We start from the raw sequence: 24,349 nt of genomic DNA, 5'->3' as shown, positions 1-24,349 counted from the left end.
TGTGGCAGCACGTTTGATCTCTCACGTACGGCGGGGCATCGATACACCACCCTGTTGAGGAGGTCCTGAGGGACGTCTCGGGACAATGGATTGGGGATCCCGCCGGGTGATCCTGAGCGACTCACAAAGACCCAGTGGAAGTCCTGGATACAAGGGCAGCAGGACCGTCTGGGAATAGTTTTAATCCAAGTTCACTGTTGAACAACAGCAAGATATACATGATCATTTATCGACAAGATAAAGAGCCAACAGGAAATACCAACCAAAAACACCTGCACTAAAGACAGAGGGCTCAAAGCTCAAACCAGGAGCAAACTAGCACAGAATTATATTAGAAATAATCCAGAACACTAATGCAGCATGGAGTGTGTCAAAATGAGTTAACAGGTCGTCTGTCTTATATTTAAATGAGAAAATAAAATGACAAAAACATGAGTCAAGCTCCCTCAGTTAAAGGATACAAACCACAGTCAGGTGCCAAACAAAATTAATAATTATCCAACAGGAAATGAGAGTAAAATGAAGGGTATAATAGTCTCCTTTTCAATTACTTTCTGACATGCACTTCTTCCTAGAAGCTTCCAGATGAATTGTAGAATCGCAAAACTTCACCCCAAAGAAGTGCAAAACTTGGTGTTCGACACCCCATGAACCAGTTTTCCATTTAGTTTACATCAAACTGAACGTGTTTTAATGTGAATTCTATTTCCGGTCCCACATTTAAAATTATATTTGTGACATAAAGAAGAATGATTGATAGTGATGTTCAATTCCACTGATTTCCTTTCCGATCCGATACTGAATGTGACTACACCTAATCATAGCTTCCTTAGGATGAGGAAATTGTTTATTTATTTACTCTGAAAAAATAAAACATTAAAATAAATTATTCTTTAATTATTTGTGAACATTATTTATGAATAATTTCATTCCCAGGTATCTCACTGAAACACAAATTATGGCACTGAACACTTAATCGTATAGGGTTCTATCTACAAAAAAGGGGTACAAACAATTATTATACTGGCAACTACAACCTGAAATTGCTAGTGAAATATTTAAACAAACAATGCCACAATAATTGCACAGTTAAATTAACATACATTATTAATTCACGTTCACACACACACACACACACACACACACACACACACACACACACACATATATATATATATATATATATATATATATATATATATATATATATATATATATATATATATATATATAAATGTAACAAGTTAAGTTTGATTGAAGATAATAATACAATATTTGGTAGCTAAAAAGTAAAGTTTAGTTACTGTTCATCGTGTTCCTGTTAAGGACATACATAACCTTAAATTACTTAAGTATAGAAAGTATCGATATTTTGGTCTGAGAATCGATTTTATAGAATCCAGATCTAGTATCGGAGGTATCGATGTTTCAGATCGATCCGCACATCACCAATGCTTGATACCAGCCGAATCTTTCGCTCAGCACCTTCAATGTCATACATGGAACATGCTGAAACTGATCTGTGGTCCAGTTCCAGTTCAACACTGACAGTGTAGTCGAAGTCAGTCACGTTTGTAAGGACTAAGTCGAAATAAAAAGTCGAAATAAAACCACCGTTTGTAATGAGTTTAGAACATTAGCATTTTACCGTAATGCACTTACATCCGGGTTCTATTTGGATGCTTTAAATCGCGTAAAAAGAACACTAACAATAAAAACATTGTGTAAACTACCAATAGGACATGTCGACGGGTCTTATAAAAAACAAAGAAGCTAGAATTCGTACCGAGTTCCTCCGAGCTAGTAGTGTTAGCATGCTAATGCTAAAGTCATTACAAAGCCGTCTTAGCGGCGACAGCGCTCACCCGTCTAAATGTAGAACTCAATTATTGATTTTCCTCTGAGACATTCAGCATTCAGAAATACATTTGTCACATACATTCATCGGTTAAAAACGTTACCTTTTGACTGCATGTGGGAGATGGTTTCTATCAACAGGATGATGACGCGGTGGGCGCCAAAGATTGTCTAGTAAACAACAGATGATCACTCTGAAAACATTATTTTTTAATTTTGTTATTGTCATTATACAGTGGTACCTCGGTTCTCGACCACAATCCGTTCCAGGCGGCCGTTCCAGAAGCGATTTGTTCGCAATCTGAATCGATTTTTCCCATGACAATGAATGGAAAAAGAACTAATGCGTTCCAAGCCTTAAAATAGTCTTTTGTAGGAGTGAATGTCGAGTGTCTGCTGCAGGTGGCTGTTCCTCTATGTGTGTGGCCGCTGCATGTGGGAGGGGTTGCCGAGTGAGTGACGTCTCTCCAGAAGGGAAGAGGTGCCCGGTGCGTGTCCAGCTCTGAATGTGCGCTTCTGTGCAGTTTGGCTGTGACAAAGTCATAAACCAAGTCACGCTCTGTCCCAGACTGGCCTCATCCCTGTCCCAGCTCCAGCCCACAACAGGACATCAAACCCTGGAGTGAGCGCTCCAGCACCTCCCCTGTGACACTCTACCACGGTCCAGTGTGGAGACAGGAAAGGTTTTACACCTCAGTATGAAGAAGAAACAGTCAGTAAATGGAGCTAACGGGACACGTCTACATACAGAGGCTGCGTTATACACAATAACAAAGCGCGTCGTGGGTCGGCTGATCGGTCCGCGCACGTTATGTTTTTTCCAGCTTTTTTCGGGGGCGTTCCAGTTCTGAATTTTCGTTCAAGCAAAAAAATCTAGAAATTTTTGTTTGAATACTGAGACGATCGAAAACCGAGGCACCAGGCTTTTTTTAATTTCATTTTTCTTTTTTGTATTTCGCTCTCATACTATAATAATCCTAGTTGGTGGAACCCCCACTGACCATATCAATAAATTCTATTCTGATTCTGATACTCAGGTGTCGAACACACTCACACCGAAGTGTTTTTAATTTGATTGATTCCAAACTCTCAGGTGAACGAGGAGGATGTTTTCCAGCCAAAGTGAGAGCCACGTCTGACAGTTCCCGGAGTCGAAACATCGATGAGAAACAATCCATTCCAGGAGAGTGACTCCAGTCGCGCTGTCTCCATCAACAGCGGTGGCGGCGACTGTTACAGCGGTGGTCCGTCATTAAAGTGTGTGTTTGTCAAGAGACGTGCCTCCCGTCTCTCACCCCGACTCGCTGGGACAGCCCCCTGCAACCTCTGACCTCATGTGTGGGAGGATCGGAAGTGTCCGGCGGGTGTGTCGTTTCTGGGAAGCCTCTCCGGGTCAACAGCTCGTGGTCCAGCTGGAGTCACAGGCAGCTATCAATGTTCCGGAGAGCAGATCACGGCCGTGACGTCAGCCAGTGTTGTTGTGATGTTCCAGTCCAGCGCTAGTAAACAGGAGCCCTGCCGGGACTCACCGGGGGCCAGGGCCGAACCCCCGCCGCGGCCCGGCTTTATAAGCCGCTCGGAACCTCGGTGAGACCCACAATCGCTTGACTGGAGCGGAGAGAAGCCGGAGATGGTGAGTGTGGAGTGTGTGTTGTCATTCACAGTCCCAGTCCGTGTTCTGAACCATGTTCACCTCGCGTGTGTCAGTCTTCTCTCCGTCTCTCTCTCGTCCTGACGTGGTCGCGTCTCCTCCTCCTGAGTTCCTCCAGTTCGATTACATGTAAATGATTCTTGAACCGGGGGGTCCAAGGTCTGGCCTGGCAGCCATTTGAAGGCCCTGATCAGGACTCTGTCTGTGGTGGAGGAAGAGCTGAGCCAGGAGACAAAGCTCTCCTCAGACTCGTGGGTTTCTCCAGCTTTGGAGGGACCCTGAGAACCAGAGTTTCAGACCAGAAGCTCAGCCATCCAGGAGAGACTCGGAGGAGAACCTGTGCTGATGACTCCTGGACTAGCGAGGCGCTCACCTGGGAGGAAGCCCCGGGGCAGACGCAGGACACACTGGGAGAGCTGTGGTTTCAGATCAGATGGAAGTTTCTGGAGCTCTTCACGCCTGCTGCTGCCCCCGCGACCTGACCCTGGAGAAGAGGAACACGGATGTTCATGTGCCTGACTGGAGATGGTTTCTCTTCCAGATGGTGAACACTGCAGCCGTGTGCACAAGCTCCCTGATCCTCTCGCTGCTGCTACACTCTTGTCTCACACAGAAGGTAACACACACACACACACGTCTGTGTCTCTATCCTTGTGGGGACCTCTCATCGCTTCCCCCTAAACCTAAGCATCTGAAACACATGGCTCACTTCTGAACCGAACTGGAACCCAGTTAGCCCTGCCCAGTTATTTGGACTGGTCTCCAGCAACCGCCACTGTCTCCTCTGCAGCTCAACATCCACTGGGGTCCTCAGTCCATGATGTACCTGAAGGGCAAACGTGAGTCTCACGCTCTGGAACCAAGTGAACACTCAGCTGACTCTCACCCTCTCCCTCCGGCGCAGACGGCAGGAGGTTGGTGTCGCAGGATCGGGACCTTGCCAGCCCACCTGCCTGGTACCTGCTCCTCAGAGGTAAGCGTGACGATCACGAGCGCCATCTACTGGGCGGCCGTGAAGACGTCCGAGGACCGCGCCCTCTTGCGGCGAACACCAGCATTTCATGCTACAGTTTCATTGACTGGTTTCATGAAGAGTTTGCCTCCGTGTGCGCGCGCAGGCATCCAGCGGCTGAAGCGGCTCAACAAACCCAGCAGCATCGACAACATTCAGATCCGATTCCTCCAGGAGAGATGAGGCGCGCGCTCAAGGCAGACACGTGTACATAAATGTGAATATCATCTATGTTTTTTTCCATCGCGCACACTAATAAAAAGTGAATGTCCTCGCAGTGACTGAACATATTTTGACACGTGACCTTAGACAAGCAGTTTAGTGATGAGTGGGTTCTGTCAATGTGGTCATAATGTTCCGGTCCCTCGGTATTTGGATCTTATTTTGTAGAAAGCGCTTTTCAAGCGAGCCTGCTGGGCAGGTGTTTAACCACTAGAGGGAGGCAGAGTGCAGTGATGATGAGTCAAATTAAAATGACTCATTTAGAATAACAATTCAAGTAACTTGACTCAAGTCTGGGCCATGACTCGGAGCGCCCGGTGTGAAGCAGTAATCGGAGGTTTAATCCCAAACATCTGCGGCTCCACTCTGGGGAAACGCGACCTTCAGGTGGGTGAGTGACGTGCGCGTGGCGGCTCTGATGTGGGCTGGGGTCGCGTCTGGGGTCAAGCCCGACTTCCTCATGCAGGAAGTCCGGGCTCACAGGCGGGAGCTCAGGTGTGTGAGCGCCTGTGTGGGGGAACAAGCTCGCACTTCATGAGGCCACGGGACCGTCACCTCACCTCTGGAGACTGTTGAGTTCAGGGCCGATGGAGAGAGACGGGGAGGAATGCTGGAGTTTCACGGCGCAAATCCGTCATTAACTGAAGAAGTAAAGTTTTAAAAACAGTTACTATGAAAATAAAACAACATGAAATACGAGATAAAAACAACCTCAGAGGAAAGTGAGAAACAAATCATAAAGAAAGTAAATACAAGTAAAATATAAAACAGAGCTAGGAGCTCGAACGCTAAACATTATGACCAGGGCCCAGAATGTATGACGCAAGAGAAGGAGGTCTGCTCTGTCAGTCACAAGAGATTTCTGATCCAGACTGAGCCGCTCAGATCCGCCGGGTCCAGAGTCCAGAGTCCAGAGCAGAGCAGTGATCCTGCTGGAGCTGCTGGAGGAGGGAGAACTACACCAGCTGTACTGTACAACACACCAAGCAAAACCTCGGCTAGAACAAGTACGACTGCCACCCAGAGTACACAGCCCTCATCATAGGTCTGACTACTGTGAGCTCCTCCATAGATACTGCTGAACTTCAACATCATCCATTACTACTTCTTGTAGTAATAGAAATAATACCAGAAGTATGACGAGTATTGATAGACTACAGCTACTACCATCATCACTCCCTACAACTTCTTCTGGTACTACAGTTATCACCAGAATCATTACTACTTGTACAACTTTGACTGCTACCTCAACTGTAACTAGTACTTTAACTGCAACAACTACTACTATCAATACTACAACTTGGTGGCACTGCTCTACCGTCATATTTGCTCCTACTGGTACTTGACTACCATGATCAACACCCACAACTATGGCCTCTATGACTACAACAATTACTAGCACCACTACTACAACCCCACACACCATTACTACTCTGAGAACTACAACTGCTGCTGCAACTGCTACTTTGACTGTTACAAATACAGCTCCCTGAGTACTACTCCATGTCTGCAGGAACTCGTACTGCCTGGACTGTTTCTCCTGGAGGAAAACATGAGGTTGAATCTCCTCCTGTTACTCCAGTCTCCTCCAGCAGCACTGACTGGACCCCGACTGTTTCTATTCGCCGGTGAGTCCAGTCACTGAGCCCCTCTTCTGCTCCCCCCAGTGTCCCCCTCTCTTCCCTTGAGGGAGAGCAGCATGAATGAACGTCAGCCAGGAGCTCAGAGGTGAAGTGAGGCGGAGGGTAATAATGAAAGAGAGCAGTGTGTGTGTGTGTGTGTGTGTCAGCCAGCCGGTCCGACTGTAAGCTAATACCTCCACACACACACACACACATACAGGATGATGGGACGGTTCAGACATGACAGGAATTTCCTCACTTCCTCTCACTCCCTTCCACCTCCTGCCGTCTCTCCACCAAAAGACCGTTTCAACCACCGACTTCGACATCAGCGTCACAACATCGGTGTTGATGCAGCGTGCGCTTGTCTCACCAGGGTTGTGAGGCCCTTCCTTCGGTTGACTGACAGCGGCAGGAGAGGGAGGGGCCTGGAGGAAGAAAGTTGAGCAGGGCAGGAGGTGAATGAAAGAGGAAGTGGAAGCGACAACATCTGGGGCCTCCTGGGAGGAGGTCTTGGGTCAGAGCCAGCTCCCTCAGAGACGTGCGTCACGAAAAGTCAGGCGGGTCTTGGTGTCGCCTTTATTTCGCTACATCCATCCACACAGTAATAAAAATCCCTACCAGCTCCTCAGACTCGGTGCCACGTTCACACGGACCTCTGGAGAAGGCTTTAAATACGAAAGTTAAAAAGTCGAATCAGGAGAGTTCCATGCTGATTGGGCGCGACGACCTGAGCGCGGGGCGGGTCAGGAAGTCCAGCTGGTCACGTGACCTCGGTTAGCCGAGAAGACCAGAAGAGAGGAGCAACAAGATTTCTCCAGGATTTAGTCATGTGATCGGAGTTGAGTTTGCTTCCAACATAAATGTATGATTTGGTGAACGACTGCAGTGTCACACATGAATAAACCTCGGTCCAAGTCTCTGACCACTTTCCTGACAACTTGAAACAGAAAATCATTTTCTGACCCGGAAGTCGTCGCTTGTGTCGTCACTTTTCATATGCTATGCTTGCTAACGTTAGCATGCGCAGAGGACTGAACCTGAACGTCTGCCAGTGAGTGAGTCCACGCGGCGAGTCCAACAAGTGAGTCCAACAGATCCACAAAGGTAGCGTGGTTCAATGAGCCGCGCCGCTGGACTTGGGCTGACCGGGCCGCTCCCAGAGAGACCACTTCACTGCTCATTCAAGACCATTTTGTGACTGATTGATCTCCAGGTCCCTCTGAACTCCGACACGTTCTTTAAAATCTTCTTCACAGAAATAAAAAAAGCAACCTCAGATAGAACTTTCCCGCCAAATACAGAACATAAATATGTGCGATTACATGTTACATTTTCATCTTCTCTTGTTGATTTTTTTTGGCTCCATTCTGTTCGTTTGAAAGAAAAATGAGGAGGAGAAGCCGCCGCGGTGACACCGGTGGCGAGGTCACGTCCATGCAGGGTCAGGCACACGGTCCACAGACGGAAGATCCGCGGCGACAGGGCGCCGTCTTTAGGTAAAGTGAAGGTGCTTGGTCACAGTCTGGTCCACAGTTCTGAACTACAGCGTGATGACGTTGCCGTCCTCCCTCAGGTTCTCCTGACTGGCCGCGTGGCCCGCGCTTCCGTTGTGATTGGAGCGGTCGCTGAGGGCGGCGCCTATGCTGCCGGGCATGGAGACGCTCTGGGGGAGGGGCCTGGCCGGAGCGTGGCTGTGGGGCCCGCCGCTCGCCGGGTCTCGGCTCAGGTCGTGGCTGTTGGACAGGCGGTGGGACTCGTACATCAGGAGGTCGCTCTCCATGATGAGGTCGCCGTCGTCCTCGTCCTCGTCGCTGTCGCCCTCGGCGATGCTGTTGCTACGGTAACCACAGGACAAAGTCAGGCGATGCTTCAAAAGTGCAACAACTACCACTACTCTCTTCAAGTATTATTTATCACCTATTTTACTGAATTGATCTAAAATATACACTTCATTTTATCGATGAATCATAAGACGACACGCGTCAATTCAACCTGTACAAACTATTGAAACCATATAAAGTCAAGATAAAAGGACGTGATTTTTCAGCTTCAAACGGCGAGACGCGACACAGATGAGCGTCCCACCTTGCGGTGATGGGGTTGCTTTGAGAGGCGGGGCTTGGCGTGTCGTGTGACAGAGCCGAGCCGGCGGACCCGGCGGAGCCCACGGAGCCCGAGGTCCCGATGGTGCCTCTCCCGCCTCGGAGCGTCACGTTGTTCCTCTGGTTGGCCGGCTTCACCGTCACGATGAGGTTGTGGCTGTTGGCCACCATCATGTCCGTCACCTGAGCAAACATTGGTCGCGTTAGCGTCCCCAAACATGTCGGGGTGGAGGTGGGCTGTGCGGCGCTTCACCTGATCCAGAGACTTCCCGGCTACGTCGATGCCGTTGACCTCCAGGATCTCGTCGTTGAGCCCCAGCAGACCCGTGCTCTCGGCCAGACCCCCCCGGACCAGCCTGGAGATGAAAACCCCGGGCACCTGCCGAGACCCGGACGTAAGTACCAGCCGGTGAGGCGCCGACAGCGGGAGACCCACCTTCTCCACGCCCTGGGGCGTCACGCGCACGCTGACCCCGTCCCGGATGTAGAAGCCCAGCGGCTTGTGCGTGCCGTGCTTGTGCAGACGCACGCGGCGGTGTGTCTCCGGCAGGATGTCCACGTCGATGATGGAGGAGATCTGCCGGAAGTTCTGCGGCAGCCCGATCATCAGGCCCGGCTTGTTCTTGGAGTGGGTGGAGCCGGAGCTGGTGTTGCGCAGCCCGGTGAGGCCCAGACCCTTTTTACGCCTCTGGAGCGAGTTGGTGCCGAACACCACCGGCTCGTCCTCTGGAGGCAGAGAGGGAAGGTCATGAGACACTGCTGGGGTCCAGTCATGTCCCGCGCAACACCGCCTGAGCTGGAGGACCCACACGGACCAGTGGCACCTGTGGTAGGGGGTGTGCACACGCCCCTCTGGGCCCTGCTGCTGATCAAACCATCACCAAGTTCCTGTCTCTCTCTGGCAGGGCTTCAGACAGCGCCACACTCCCTCACTCAGCCTTGCGCAACTGAGCCTCCAGATCTTCCACAGAAGTATAATTGACTCTGACATGAAAGCTGCTGAGACCCAGTCGTTGCTGTGGCTACAGGGAAGCGCTGAGTCTCTCCTGAGTCCACAGATCACAAGGAGAAGTGAGGAGGAACAGCGGATGAGGTTCGGAAATAGGCCTCTTCTGGGGCCCAGTCACGGCCTCCCCAGATTTCAGCTGCAGACCGTCGCAGTTCTGGGTCGCCAAACTGCAGACCGTTCTGTGGGTGGAAGCTAAAGGTGCCTGTGCCCAGGTTTCCTCGGGCTGCACCAGGGCTCCCCCCCAGAGCCACCTCACCTGGCCTCGGAGGAGTCTCAGTCTGAGCTCTGATCTCAGATGAGCCATCTTGTTCTTTTGGTCACCATCTACAGCTTTGCCTTTTGGCTCAGCTCTGTCTTCCGGACGACAGACCGACGGCTGGTCACTCCAGCGCGCTGCTCCTGCGATCCACACTGAGGCAGATTAAGGCCGGACAGATTTGTTCTCAATCTAGAATCCCTCAGATTGCTTCCCTTTGTTTGGCTCTCCAGACTCGGGATGATTACTGGATCATCTCTGCGGAGGGTCGGCTTTAAAGGTTTAGTGGATTTGCTGGGTGTAAATGTGTCAGAGTCCGTCCTATCGCCACTTAATCTCAGCTTGTTGTCCGTCGGAGCATTACTCACATATGGTCGGCGTTTATTCAGAACCCAAGATGAAGGTCTGACGCTGAAACGCCACAATGACAGCACAACCGCATCCACACGCTGACGCTCTGCTTCAGCCCAACGTTGTTGTTGTTCCGGAACATTTCTGGGCATCGCTCCAGCAACCGCTCCTTTTTCTGTCCTTTCTTTGTGGCGCTTTCTATTTCTAAACTGCACAACATCGGCCAGATTGTATCACAAGAGAAACAGAAGCGGACGCCGAGTCCTTCTCTTTCACAATGAGGCCAAAAGCTGGGAGACGCCAAGAGACAGTGGAAGAAAAATACACTGACCTAATACTACGGTCAAAGTACAGCCTGTGTGAGGGAAAAGGTAGTAATACTTAAAAAGACTTTTAAAGATGTAGCTTCTCTTTATTGTGTATAATCTTTCCTTTCTGCTTGTCATTAATACTGACATCATAAAATTAATTCATATAAATTGCAAAAGAAAAAAAAAGTCTGGATGAAAACACAAAAAAATTAAGATAATACGAGGGCCATATTCAGAGTATTTGAATGACCGAAGACATGAAAAAAGTTATGAAAGATTTTAAAATGCAAGCAATGATAATAAAAATTCTAAATAGAAAATAAAAAAAACTAAATAGAAATGAGTGGGTATCCAAAAAATATGAAACAATGATTGTAATATGTAAAAAGAAAAGGGAAAAAAATAGAATATATATATTTAATATATATATTTTAAAAAATGAATAAAAAATGTAATGTATACAACACATTCAAATAAGTTGTTTCAATGAGTCTTTTAAGTATTTCATTGGGCACAGACACAGTAAGGATATCTGAAGAACGTGGGCACGTGGAGGTTTTAAATATGAACTGCACTAAGGAGAGTGGACCGTGCTGTCAGCAGAACGCTACTGAGCATCTGAATAACTACTCAGCAGATCTGACATCAAAACAGCTCCCCCCTCAGGCTCTTCACGGGGGACAAAAGCAGCTGCTTATATAAGACACTTTTATTTTCACTCGTCTCTCTCTCACACACACACACGGGCGCGTGCGCGTGCACGGGCGGGCGGTGGCACAAAGACACGCCGGCAACTCCGTCAGTCAAACACAGGTTTGATCGAGTCAGATGAAGGAGGATTCAAGTCTGTGGCGCGGCCGGAGACACATATCTGACCTGCTGCATTCTCCACGCAGAATCCCTCATCCGCTCTCTGGTCTGGGACCAATATCCCGGAGACAAACACCAACGCTCCCGACGTGTAATTAACCAAGAAAAGCTCCTTAGACAAGCTGCTGTGCCGCAGCACTTTATTCCGCTGACGTAAATCGGAGATAGAGACGGACAGAAGAAAAGCTCCCGCAGCTTGAGAAAGAAAAACCTGGGACCAGATCAGACTGCACTGTCTTGAGGAGCAGAGTCCTCCTCCACGTCTCTCCTGGATGACTCAGCTCAACTGTAACAGAGTCCAAACTGAGACACTCTTGTTCCGTGGGTCACTCCAGAGCTGCTGACCACAGGTGAGAGGAGTAAGCTTTGTCTTTTGGCTCAGCTCTTTCTCCACCATGATGCAGAGCCCTGACTGAAGACCCTTTACACAACCACTTCCCTCACTTGTGATCAAGACCCCAACATACATTAATTCCTGGAGAAGGATCTGATCTAGCTACACTTTTCCTTCCTTGCCAAATGCCATATGTTCCTGCCTGTTCAACGAAAATAAACATTAGATGAATAAACTAAATCCTGTTAACAGAATTTAGAGCCACGTGTTTCTTAAATCGAGGGCGGGGTTCCACACAGTGCTTTAACAGCATGGGCGGTCCCAACACTGTAAGGGGGAGTTTTCTGCCGTTTTGGTCAGGTGTGAGTCGTAACGTCAGCGCCACCTAGGCTTGATGGCGAGAATGCTAAGGAGGACAACTGAGGGAGTGCGAGGCGATTTGCCGTTCCGCTATCGACACCCGCTACACTGAGGAAACGTCCCGGGAAGGACCCTGGTGAGCTTCATCTTGGTCTCCGTGTCAGAGACTTACACACCTGGTCTAACAATCGAGTCCTCGGCTGCCTGTGTAACACAGACACGTAGCAGGAGAGCAGGGACGTCAATCACACGCAGTTTTCTACTCAAACTCACGACAAGAAATCTTCAGTCTTCAGCCGGTGTCCGATCGGCACAGCAGGAGGCTTCAGAAACAAGGCCTTGACTTCAGGCACCGAGGTGAAACTACAGATGAATGAACCGTTCAGTTACCTGTGTGCTTAAACAAAAATTCCATTTCATCTTAAAGAGAGTGGGAGCAGAGCGTTGTTCTCTCCCTGAACCCTCCCCATGTTATTGCAGAAAATTAGATTTACTGCCTTATATCTTTTTGTCTAAAGTCATCCAGCGGCTCGGGCTGTCAGGGCGCAGCCGGTGGTCAGGTCCTGAAGAGGAGCCATGAGAATCTTCCACAGTTTATTTTTCCTCACCGTCCGATTATATTCCATCGTTCAACGTCAATACTGGGCTGAAATCAACACTGCGGAGCAACAACAAGCACAGTTCGGACGCTGCAGCCCTGGAGCACGTGTTTGTTGTTGCGGGGGATTACGCTGGCGCAGCCCAGCGGGGAAGTTCACGTCCTGCAGAATATTAATGCACTTGTTATGATGGTCCCCACAACACTCCACCTGATCTCCACAAGCAAATCACCAGCTTGAAATAACTTCACCCGACCAAACAGTTTCCTCTTCACGGAAAACCTTTTAATCAAGTCCTTTCACGCTATTCCACGACACAGAGTTGCTTCCAGGGTCCACTCTGTTATGTTCCGTCGAGGACAATGGCACCTGGCTTTCATGGTCTGCAAGTGTTTTGGGGCAACTGTGTGGGAGAAGCATGCACTCTTCAGTTTCTCTCTCTCTCTCACTGGATCTTAAAGGAGGGGTCAGAGATTTTCTACTTTACTGTGTCACACTGATACGTTAAGATCGTAGTCACCTGTGGAACATACAGAACCACATGAAAACTGTCCCATCACGTTCCAAATTCCTAACACTCAACACTAGCACTTGGTTGTGAGCGGGCTCCACTATGAAGTGCCCTCTGACGACCAAGTGAAGTGACTGACGTCCCTCAGAATTGGGACAACACTTGATGACGTCACGCGTAAAGACAGCGTGTCATTGGCTGCCGTGCTGTGTTTTGTGTCATGCATAGTCAGTGTTGGAGACGTTTTAGAAATGACAGCTCCAAAGTTTTTGCAAGCTCTTGCATCGGCGCTGATCATCTCACTTGGTTTGGTTTGAGCTATGAGGATGCTAACGTTAGCCTGGATGCTAGCCCACGGTTGTTTGTTCAGAAGAAATCCAAACCTACTGTTGAACATCCACGTTGCATTGTTCATGTTGTGGGACACGGTGGAGCATTTGGCTCGCTGACGTGACAAATGAAGAGATGGACCGGGTGAGGACCATTGCAGACTGGAGAGAAGTTTAGTTGTCATGACTAAACACGACTGTTTTCACTACTGTTATCACCAATTCAATAAAAGTCAAAACTTTGCTTTGCTTCTTGACTGGCTGCTGAAAAGAATGACAAAAGTATTTGTGGCGACCCAACACTGGGCCCTGAGAGAGACCTCCTTAAGCCCTTCTGCAGGCGCACTTCTGTCCCGTGTGTGTGTGCTGAGTACCCAGGAGGTTTAAAAGTGGAGCTCACACGACACTGCGCACTGTCAAATCTCCATGATTATATCTGTGTATCAAGAGGTTTGATCGGCGACCCGAGCTCCCACCCTGCAGCAAGTTTGGCTGTAATCCCCCCCATGACTCGTCAGAAAGAAGAGCCGAGCGCTGGCTGCGTGCGAGTGTGTAACCGTGACCTCACTCTGCGGCGACCACCATCTGGAACGTGGGGGGGCTGACATATGGCCACATCCAGCGCACGAACAATGAGCTTGTGTTCAGACACAAAGAGACTCACACCCTCATGCACATCAATAATTCACAATTACACACTTTCCTCTCCATTTTTGGGAACGCTGCTCTTGTTTTTCTAGTTGTACAAGTGCGGCGTTGTGCTAGAGAACTTCCCTCGACTGATCTGCAGACCCTCCCTCCCACGCACACAATAACCAGGCCCGGGCCTGGAGGAGGAACAACCCCCACTGCGATCAAATCCCTGATAACAGCGAGCAGAACTCAACCCTGCGCACTCGGCCACTCCACGCTCAGCTGTCTCAAGACCACGATCTTGAACCTTAACCCTTCCAAGCTCCACACTTCCGACCACACGATTTGTCTTTCACAGTAATTTAAGATAAAATATTGAAAATGTATGGAAAAAAAAATACGACTAAAAAAAATACACTGACCTGTAACATCGTACAACTCTAGCTAATACCATAAAACTAGCTACTGTTTATGCAGAATTGACTGCGAAAGCTACAAAAAAAACTGAGTCAGACTACATTTTCAAGGTTCACTTTCACTTTCCAAGCCTATTTTTCTTCTCTGCTCTCCTAGCCACCACACACACAAACAGGCAGGGACTAACAAATCGGATAGTCAACGTGAAAGTTAATTTTAACTCCCTCAAAGGTGTCGATGTGGGAGGACGTGCTGGGTTTTACATAGCTTCGACCTTCAGAGTCCCTGACATGATCCCATCCAAGTTTGACTTCTGTTGCTCGTCGAACTGGGTGCGAATGGTTCAGACTGACGAATGATTCATCGCAACTCCTCCCTAGCTTCTTAGCTTGGTGGGAAGATAATGGCCAACAAGTCTGGTTCCTTCTCAACCCTTTGACAACTGTATATCAGCTTCCTGGGAGGAGAGATGCAGGATACCCTGGACAGCTCTCCAGCCCTCCACAAGAGGTATATACACAGACAACCACTCACACACGGTGCACAGGAGGAAACCAGAGTGCACAGGAAGACCATACAAACAAGAGTTTTTCTATTGACCATTAGAGGTCCACTTTCACTTTCCCTTCTGAGCTAAGAAAATATGAAAACTGATGATGAACTATAAAAAGGAAACATTACCACCAGATGATATACGTGTCTCTCATCGTTACCACTTGAAACTACTTTTTATGACCATTCCAGTTTCCAGTTTCCTCACGGAGAGCGGAAGCATGGGGCTGACTTCCCTCCAGATGCCGGGCAGGACACCTTCCCTCTCTGAGCATCTTCACGCATCAATAATTGAAGCCTCCTCTGGTCCGTGTGTCGGGTCAGTGCCGGAGCGTTTGCCACCGACAGCTGGCTCGGTTTAAAAATACCTCCCTGTCTCTCTCAGACACAAACCTGCTGCCGCTCCGTGTTTATTTGCGACGGCAGTATTTATGGAAAGTCATTTGTGAGGTCGTGGGTCCACTTCTCTGATTACCGCTCTGCGTGTGTCACATGGCAACACAATGACCTGGCGAGCGGCGGGTGTGCGAGGGAGACGTGGGTGACCTCAGCACAGCAAGTGATGGCCGGGAAAATTACACAGCAGTGTGCTGGGTGTTTCAGCGCTGGAGTTAGCCCTGAAATATTTCAGTGTATAATAATATTGAGCAAGATTTTAGCAGAAATGCTTCTGAAAATAGACAGACTTTTTCACTTCATTGAAGCTTGTCACATGGATACAACAATAAATGAACACACTTCCTATGTTGACGCTAAACAGACCAGTTTTATTGGCATGAAGCTGCACAGAACCTCACATCACTTCCTGTTTATGTCATATTTTGTTTGCCTACTGATCTTTATGGGGCCTCTCCTAGTCTGCAGGAGGGCTGGAGGAGCACCCTGGATGGTCAACAGTCCATGCAGATCGTTTCCACGGATGATATAGCGATTTTAAGTTATCGTAGGAGGTGGAGAAGGAGTGAAGATGAAGGAGAGAATCATTAAGAGTGATGGATGGAGATGAAGGAGGTGAAGAAGAGAGCGCAGCTCAGGACGGGTGAGGTCACTGCCATGATGTTCAGAGACTCAGAGATGAAGATGCTGAGGTTCTTATTGGGAGTGACTGGAAAGGACTAGATCAGAAATGAGTCTATCAGAGGGACATGAGGAGAAGACAAACTCAGGGAGGACAAGAGGAGAGACAGGACTTGATCTTGCTTTGGGACGAATACATTGATCTTATCATTCGCTCCCTAAAGAGAAACAGATCTTGGCAACAACAGGGTGTTTTGCAAGCGTAGCCAATAGCACGATGATGCTTTTGCTCTCCAGGCTAATTCACCACAACGTCCACCATATACAGAACGTAAACAACTCATTTCTTTGGATCGCATGACACACACAAGTCTGCAAGCTTCTCTGGAAGAGTCACAAGCTCATGACGCCATAAAGCAGTGACAACAACTTCACTTCCCCCACGCACACGACAACAAGAGAAGCCTCCGTCAGTCGGACACATGATTGATGCCCATTAAAAGAACATGGCCGTCGCTGCTTTATCAACAAATGTTGCCATGGCAACGAGGGACGGAGAGACACAAACTGTTCATGCGCCAGTCGACATAATTCACTTACCGAACACTACTGCTATGATGTAATGCTCTCGCCACATCCCTGCCCACACACACACTTGTATATATCCTTGCGGGGACCTCTCATGGCCATAACCCTTTCCCCAGCCTCTCCCCCTGAACACATGGCTCAGATGAAGCAGGACTCTGGACCAAACTGGAACCCACTTAGAATCACCCAATTATTTTGAAGTCTTCATCAGGTTTAACCTTGTGGGGTCCGGCAAAAGACCCAGATGAAGTACACACACCCCTCCTATTGTCTGTCCAGCACATCGGCCACCAGGTAACAGGAACCAGAGCTGATATGATTGATGAAGTCTTTGGAGTCAGATAATCCCAGAGAGTGGCTAATGGCTTTTATCCTCCTCACACACACACACACGGGTCCCCTCCCTCCCTCCGTACCTCCCCCCCTCTCATCACTCTCTATCCATTTTCATTTGGCTGAGCTCTCCCAGCTCGACCCCACGACGTGAGGATGTTCCGACCACGCTGTTGTCCTCACCAGCGTCAAAACTCCCATCGGTTTGCTCAGCACGCGCGTGTGAAACCTGCGTAATGCCACCGAAGGATGAAGTAGCGGCGGCAGCGACACAAAGTGCAGGAACGGTACGGCTGAGCGTGATGAGCAAAGGTCAAAGGTCATCCCTAATTAGCCTGCCACCTTGTTCAGGAGTCTAGTGAGGGTACAGTGCAAGCCATGACCTTTGACCTTTGCAAGTCAGGATATCGGTACTGTGTCGTATGTGCACGTTGTGTTACTGCCATCACTACTTCGTTCTTCAACTGTTATTAAAACATACAATGACGCAGTTTAACTTCACTGAACATTTTAAGCGAGTAAAGTGAAACTTCTATCTGCAGAAAGAGGAACCTTGCGAATGAACATGTCGTTTATGATGACATCACTCTCTGGTTCAAGTACAGCAGAGGCCGAGCGGACGGTCCGCACCTTCCTGGTAAAAGTATGGTTGAAAGTAGAGCAGGGGTCGATGGATCCAGTTCTCCTGTCACCATGGAGACAGAGGAACCCCAGAAAGGTTCAGTGTCACCGCACAAGTCTGGACTAACGAACAGACCGAGTACAGAAGCACGATGACGGCGAGGAGTCTCGGAGGTGGACCACTGTTCTGTTCACGTCGCGTGTTTCCAACATGTGTCTCTTGATATAATCCTTGCTTTCATACGTGCAGAGTTTCTCCCTTCTGAGCTGCTTAACGTCTAAACCTGCCACCTTTGCTCAGCATTTCCAACACTGGCTTCCTCATTACGACACACCGGCGGCTCCGTAGACCCGCAGGAGGAAACCGCCTGGATCTCAATCGGCTTTGCTTCAGCCCGAGCTGATCTGTTCAAATATGCACCAGCGGCTCCGATAGGGTTATTTTGGAGCGGAGCGGGAGGGAGAGTCCAAACAGCAGCTGAGCCCGGAGCCAGAGCCGCAGCAGCCAGCGAGTCGGAGGCTGAGATTTGCATGTATGGAAACAACGTGGTGTCTCACCTCTCTTGGTGATGATGATGCGCAGCAGCGGGTTGGCCGACGACACCGCCTTGTAGAAGTTGTCGTCATTGTTGATGGGCAGCAGGTCTCCGTGGTCGTCGGCGTAGCCCAGCAGCACATCCAAGTCCGGGATGCGGTGGATCTTCTGGAGCAGGCGGTAGAAGTCCTGGAAGCCCCCCGGACCGTTCCTCTTCAGGGCGAAGCGGCGGTACTCGGCCTCGAACTGCACACACACAAGAGTCAACAATGAAAGTCGCTCGATCTGAGCTCTGGTTTGGTCCAAACAACATCTGGAGATTGCCCCACAACTATTGCTGAGAGCATCACATTATTTTGGGGGCGAGGGATGGGAACCTCTTGCTAAATAATTCAGGCAACAAGACACAAGGTTGTTCCTCCCCGAGGCCACACTGTCTCCATGTTGATCAGGGGGTGTGTGGCTCCCGGGCCAGTGGAGGCCCTGACACTGCGCAACATGGCCCACAGAGAACATTCATCGGGATCATGTTCATTCATCACTGCTTGATTCTTTGCATTTTTCATGACTACTTGAGACACATTGTTTTTCTGGTTTAAAAGATTATTTATTTATTTAGAATCAAGATTATTTATCGGAAAATGGTTTCCTCCATGAAGGTCATTCTTATCTGTAATCAAAGTGCTATATTTGCTGTCCATATTTCTTTCTTCTGCAGTTTATTTTTCTGTCTTGAAATGCAAAATACTTTTATTTGATTGAAATAAAAAAAGGTCAGAAACAAAAAAATAGTTTAAAAACAGAACCAACTGTAAATGCATTTATAATGCAAGTGAGCTTATATTATAGTAAATCATTAATTTGAAACTATTCAAAAGTAGAGAAAGAAAAAACAAAACGCACAATTGTGGAGTGATGCTTTTTAAAAATAAAGAGAGGACGAACAACTGTCAGATTAATACAGCAGGTACTTAATAACACTCTCACGTTTTACAGTAAAAAGAGGCTAAATGACAATATGAATGAGGATTTCCATTTCAACAAACTTTTAACTTTTAAAAAAAGATTTTCTAAGACAAATTTAAAAACAGTAAAAACAATAGAGTGAGTAAAATAAAATAAAACCTTGTGTGTGTAGTTCCCATTAGCACCGACTGTATGATGAGCAGGAGTTAAAAAACTGATAAAAAAAGATTGTATGGACTGATTTTTTAAACATTATTTACACTATATTGATTGATAAGATTCTAAGCAGATGTTAACGGCTTCACAGAACTTGCTGCTTTGATCCCTGCTCCAGCGGTCGAACCAGTCCGGGCAGACACTGAGACAGAATCTGGTTCTACAGGAGTTTCTCCTCTCGCTCGCGCTATGCTAATTCTCCCGAGACTTCACCTTTAAATAACACTGTTAGAATTTGGGCAGCGCCGAGGCTTGCGGAGGTTGCAACACGCTAATCCAGATTTGAGTGTATTTTGGGCCCTTAAAGCGCTGAATAGGAAACAAACGTTATGAGTTTCTATTGTGTGAATCTAAGGTCCCTTCAGAACAAAGCGAGGTCTCAGGGCCATGTTTGGCCGCTTCACTGCCATCAACCGGCGCTGTGAGCCTGAGGTGAAAACATAGTTAAATGTCACTTTTCTGTTTCATATTTCTGTTTACTGACGGCTATTAATAATTCATCTCTTTTCACTTCTAAACCTACAGATTTTTATCTTTCTGTTAGGAGGCCATGTAGGACATGTGAGGAGGACATATACAAGGTGTCCTCACACACTGACCCACCGCCTGTCAGACAGTCCCCCTACACCAGGAAGAAAACCCTGAGGAGAACTCTGTATCATATGACTTTCTATCCACTCTCTGGCCTGGGTTCCTGGTGCTTCTCCCCTAAAACAGCCTGAGCTTCATCACTAAAATGATGCCGCTGTTTTTAAAAACAGAGAGAAGCTGATCAAGAAGGTCAACTGAAGGTTGGGTGAGAGTCAAAGCGAGGGCGGGAGTACAAGGTCCTTCTGAAGACAGAAGAACGCGCAGCTCTTTTACTGTGCTAACCATTAAAACCATGCCCCCTGCAGACGTCTATCTGTTCCTCCTTCATGTCCTGCTATTGTGATGCCTCTCTCCAACCTCACTCCTCTCCCCTCACACCTCCTCCCACAGACAGAAACACGTCTGATACTAGCATGTTCCTCCAGGGAGCCGCCAGGACTCGGTGACACATCCAGAAACATCTCATTATTTTCTTCCACGCTCTGAGTCAACAGCTTCCACAGTGCTGTGGTCCTTCTGCTGTGCATGTCCACGCAGCGTAAACAACTCTGTGTCTCACTGCTGCTCCAGCTCTTGTCCAGTCAATCGATTATTATCTCGATGAATCAGATTCTGATTCAAGTAAAGGAGACGCTGGAAACAGATTTATCATCCACCAATGGAAAACACAATTCTATCAAACATTTAAAATTAACTGCTCATTTCAAGCGTAGCCATTAGTGCCACAATGCTAGGATGCTAGCTGTAGCTTTCGTCAAGAAAGCCGAGTTAAGCTAGTGAACCTCAGGGTCCCTGCTGGCCCTCAGTCAGAAAACAGCGGAGGGTCCGGTATTTTTTTCACTCATGAGGACCCTGTCAAAGAGCTGAGCCAGAAGGCAAAGATATCCACTGAGCAGTGGGCTTCTCCTCTCACCGGTGGTCCCCAGCTTTGGAGCGACCCAGAACAAGAGTCTCTCCGTCCTCCCACCCTTTTAGAGAGAGAAGCTCAGTCATCCAGGAGAGACTCAGAGGAGAACCTCTGCTCCTCCAGGAGGTGGCACAGTAGTGATGTGTGCAGCTGGGAGGAAGGCCTGGGGCAGACCCAGGAGAAATGAATACTGTCAGGTGACTGGTAGGAGGTTTCTGCACAGAGGGAGTTCTGGGCCTCTTCTCTCCATCTGCTGCCCCCACGACCTGACCTCAGACAAGTGGCAGAAGAAGAAAGAAGTAACGACTCAAGAATGTTCTCAGCATCTTGGAAAACAAATATTAACTTTTCTGGAATCACCCGCTTCCGCAGTTAAAGATTCACAATCTCGCCGCACAAACGTGTCAAACACACGGTGCTTTTGTGTGACGGGATGACTGACTTCAGAATGTAAAGAAGTGGCGTCGCTCACGGACGAGGCAGGGGAGATAAGAGCCACATTCTTCACGTGCTTCACACACTGATACAGGCCAGCAGTCATGAGGAGAGAGGCAAGATGATGGGGACGACAGCTTCATCACAGCGGGTGCTGAGGGAGCCACGTCACTGTCCGACACCCTCAGGTCTGACACGCCGTTTCACAATAGCTACATCCCTGCAGAAACATTTCACCGACATAAAATGATGTATTCCTTCCATTTTATAGATTGTCTTCCTCATACAAGTTATTTTCAATTATTTCCCAAAATCATTTTATAAAAATGATTTTGATTGTTTGCCCCTCAATAACAAAAACATGTGCCAGTCCTTGAAATATGTTTTGTTTTTTGTTGTCTCAATGAAAAGTGTGATATGATTTTTCATATGAACATTTGACTTACTTTTAATGTATTTTTAAAGTGAGTTGTACTTTCATATTTCTATCCATTTGTCATATTCCTTCCTACTTACTTTTGAAATATCATTTTTGCTATTAATTAAATAGATTTATTTATTTCATTAGTTTTTTCTTTTTAAATATCTTGTATATTTCCCCTCTAAATATTGAGCTTTTTTGATTGTTTATTTTTTGCAAAACATGTATTCATTTATGATTAATAACGAATATAGATTTTTTTTTATTTTCCCCACGTTTACTCTGTCTTTTAAAAATCATGTGACTGACGGCAGTTTTCCTTCCAGAGGAGCCTCACCGTCTCCACCATCATCTTCCTCTGGGGCTCAGCTTCAGAGCCAGAGCACTTGCACGCCTCAGCCTGCAAACCTGCCACAGGTCCACAACTCTACACACAAACTCGCGACACATCAGTGCGGGTCCGTGCTGAGACAGGCGGCTCATTGATGCCACTTCACTGAGCCAGTCAGAGCCCAAGACACTGAAGCGTGTGCTGCTGTCAGTCCAAAACATACAATGCCGACAGTCGCACAATCTCGTCATAAAATCTTCAATATTGACGCGCATGAGGGAAACATTGTGGCGCACCACACACTCATCCATATGCAGAGCAAGCGTGAGGACAGAGGAAGCCTCGAACATCACACCTCTGCGGGAGACGCTGAAGAAGGAGGAGCCTCTGACGCTACTACTGTTGGAGTCAGTCACTTGGATGGACCTGAGAGGAACCACAGTCCTAGGACCGAGCCATCGACTCCAGTCGCACCGTCATCGCAGTTCTAAACAGCCATTCACTCGCTCGTGTGTTGAAGTACTGGCTCAGTAGAGGAGTACTGACACGTGAGCTGAGGCCACTATAAATAGAACAATACTCCCAACCACCGTCTCTGACAGTACTGACATGTAACCGCACTGGCAGCAGAGTACAAGTACTCACATGAATGTACTGCTGTTCTCAGTAATACTAGCAACTAATGATTGGTTTGACAGTCAACTACTCATTTAGTTGCCATATGACCAGTCAGCGAACATGACTGACGAAGAATACACGAAAATATTCATAAAAACATGAATAGAAATTGTTGCAAACTAGGACTGTATAGTTAAATGGTGTATTGAAATTCCACAATTCATTTTTAACAGTTCAAAATGTGGGTGAGAAAGTCCTTTGATGTGAGAAAAACCAGTCTTTGATGTTTGGTGGCGCCATGCTGCTTCAGCCTCTTCCTGACAGCGGACTAACAAAACAACAGCATCATGACTAGCTGACCACTGTACTCATTAGGAAACTACAGTCTACTGCAGTCACTAGCAAAGCTGAACAAACGGATCAGCAGAACATCAGTGTGATGACAGTCGTGTGAGGAGTTTGGCGAGTGTGTCCTGCAGTCATGACAGCGTTAGAAGTACATGCTGTTGAAGGGAGTTACCTGCGGGACAGTGGGACAGACAGTGGGTCAGGGTGACTTCATACACTGGTGGTGCTGACAAATCTCAGTACTCCACTCTACAGCCACAGGTGAAGACAGTATTCCAACCTCCAACCTTCTGATCCAGTCTACTGAGGACACAACCTCCAATCTGGGTCTGAGATCTGAAGTCGAAGCGAGGTTCGCTCTCGTGAGAGAAAAAGAGGAGAGCTCACTCTCCTCCACTGGTGAACGCTCTCCATGTTTATACCTTTAGACGTCACCAGTTTAGTCTTGTTGTGATGCGAGGGTCACTAAATATCGAGCTAAATTCGGTGTAACAGCCGGGCGAGGCGGAACCAAGAGTGAGGCAGCAGGTGACTCGCGCGGTTGCGGCGAGTGTCACCGCATTAGGGCTCAAACGTGAGCTGAAATGACCGCGGCGTGACACCGAGGGCCCGGCGAGCTCGGGCCACACGCGGCAGGACTCACTTTGCTCTTGACCTCCACCACGTTGTCCGTCAATCTCAGCGGCGTCCGCTGCTGCTGCTGCTGCTGCTGCTGCTGCTGCTGGTGTCTGGACATGGTGCTCCGCGGAGGCACTGCGGATAAAAGCATCCGCCGAGAGAAGCGTCGGTCTCGGGCTCCGCGTCCGTCCTCAGCGCTGCGGCTCCATGTTCCGAGTCACGACTCCGCTCGCTCGCTCTCCGCGCTGCGCTGGGGTACAGCCTCGGTCCGGACTCGGACACACGACGCTCGCGACAGGTGGAGTCCGGCAGCTCTGATGCGAGGGACCAGCGTCCTCCTCCTCCTCTTCCTCCTCCTCCTCTTCCTCAGACCTGAGCAGACAGGAGCTGCTGGAGGGGGGCGGGCCGTGACGTCACCACAACACGACACCGCGTTTGATTTTGAATTTAAAATGTATTTAAATCCAAATAAACCACGTGCTTTACTACTTTTTTTTTTTTTTTAACATTATCGAAATTTTTACTGTCGTTTTACGCTCCTTGTCAGTCTCGTGTTTTATCATTCACTGGCTAACTGTTAGCAACCAACTGGTTCAAATAAAAGAGTTTTTAATGGTTCCTGTCCATTTATTTCTTCAGTGTCACGTACGGAACTATATTTGATTGTTGCTCACATGGTGTTGATGGACCAGAGTGAGAGAACACAGGAGACCTGAGGGGGAACTTGAAGTAGCGGTTGCTAACATTTACTAGCAATGTAGCAACATAACATTGTTGAAAGTGCATTGTACAAATAGATTCAT

At 48.1% G+C, this 24,349-nt stretch overlaps 1 protein-coding gene across 15 annotated transcripts in view; it reads right to left on the bottom strand.

The window, feature by feature from the left end:
• The window catches only part of pard6a (par-6 family cell polarity regulator alpha), a 37,783-nt gene extending 13,868 nt beyond the window's left edge, over positions 1–23,915 (bottom strand). For 14 of the 15 annotated variants that reach the window (XM_053885383.1, XM_053885375.1, XM_053885377.1 and 11 more), the window contains exons 1-7: positions 23,572–23,915; positions 18,119–18,341; positions 8,906–9,195; positions 8,723–8,848; positions 8,453–8,652; positions 1,962–8,202; positions 30–194 (exon numbers count right to left, since the gene is read on the bottom strand). In XM_053885383.1, the coding sequence (XP_053741358.1) occupies positions 7,908–8,202; positions 8,453–8,652; positions 8,723–8,848; positions 8,906–9,195; positions 18,119–18,341; positions 23,572–23,697 (1,260 nt within the window). In that variant the 5' untranslated portion in view covers positions 23,698–23,915 and the 3' untranslated portion in view covers positions 30–194; positions 1,962–7,907. The remainder of the gene's footprint in view (positions 1–29; positions 195–1,961; positions 8,203–8,452; positions 8,653–8,722; positions 8,849–8,905; positions 9,196–18,118; positions 18,342–23,571) is intronic. The other variant, XM_053885388.1, reaches the window with a different exon arrangement.
• Between the last annotated feature and the right edge of the window lie 434 nt (positions 23,916–24,349).

This window comes from Synchiropus splendidus, chromosome 14, assembly GCF_027744825.2.
Source record: "Synchiropus splendidus isolate RoL2022-P1 chromosome 14, RoL_Sspl_1.0, whole genome shotgun sequence".
In the NCBI taxonomy this organism is placed as follows: domain Eukaryota; kingdom Metazoa; phylum Chordata; class Actinopteri; order Syngnathiformes; family Callionymidae; genus Synchiropus; species Synchiropus splendidus.
The sequence above is the reverse complement of the archived record's forward strand: the minus strand, read 5'-3'. Positions and strand labels throughout refer to the sequence as shown.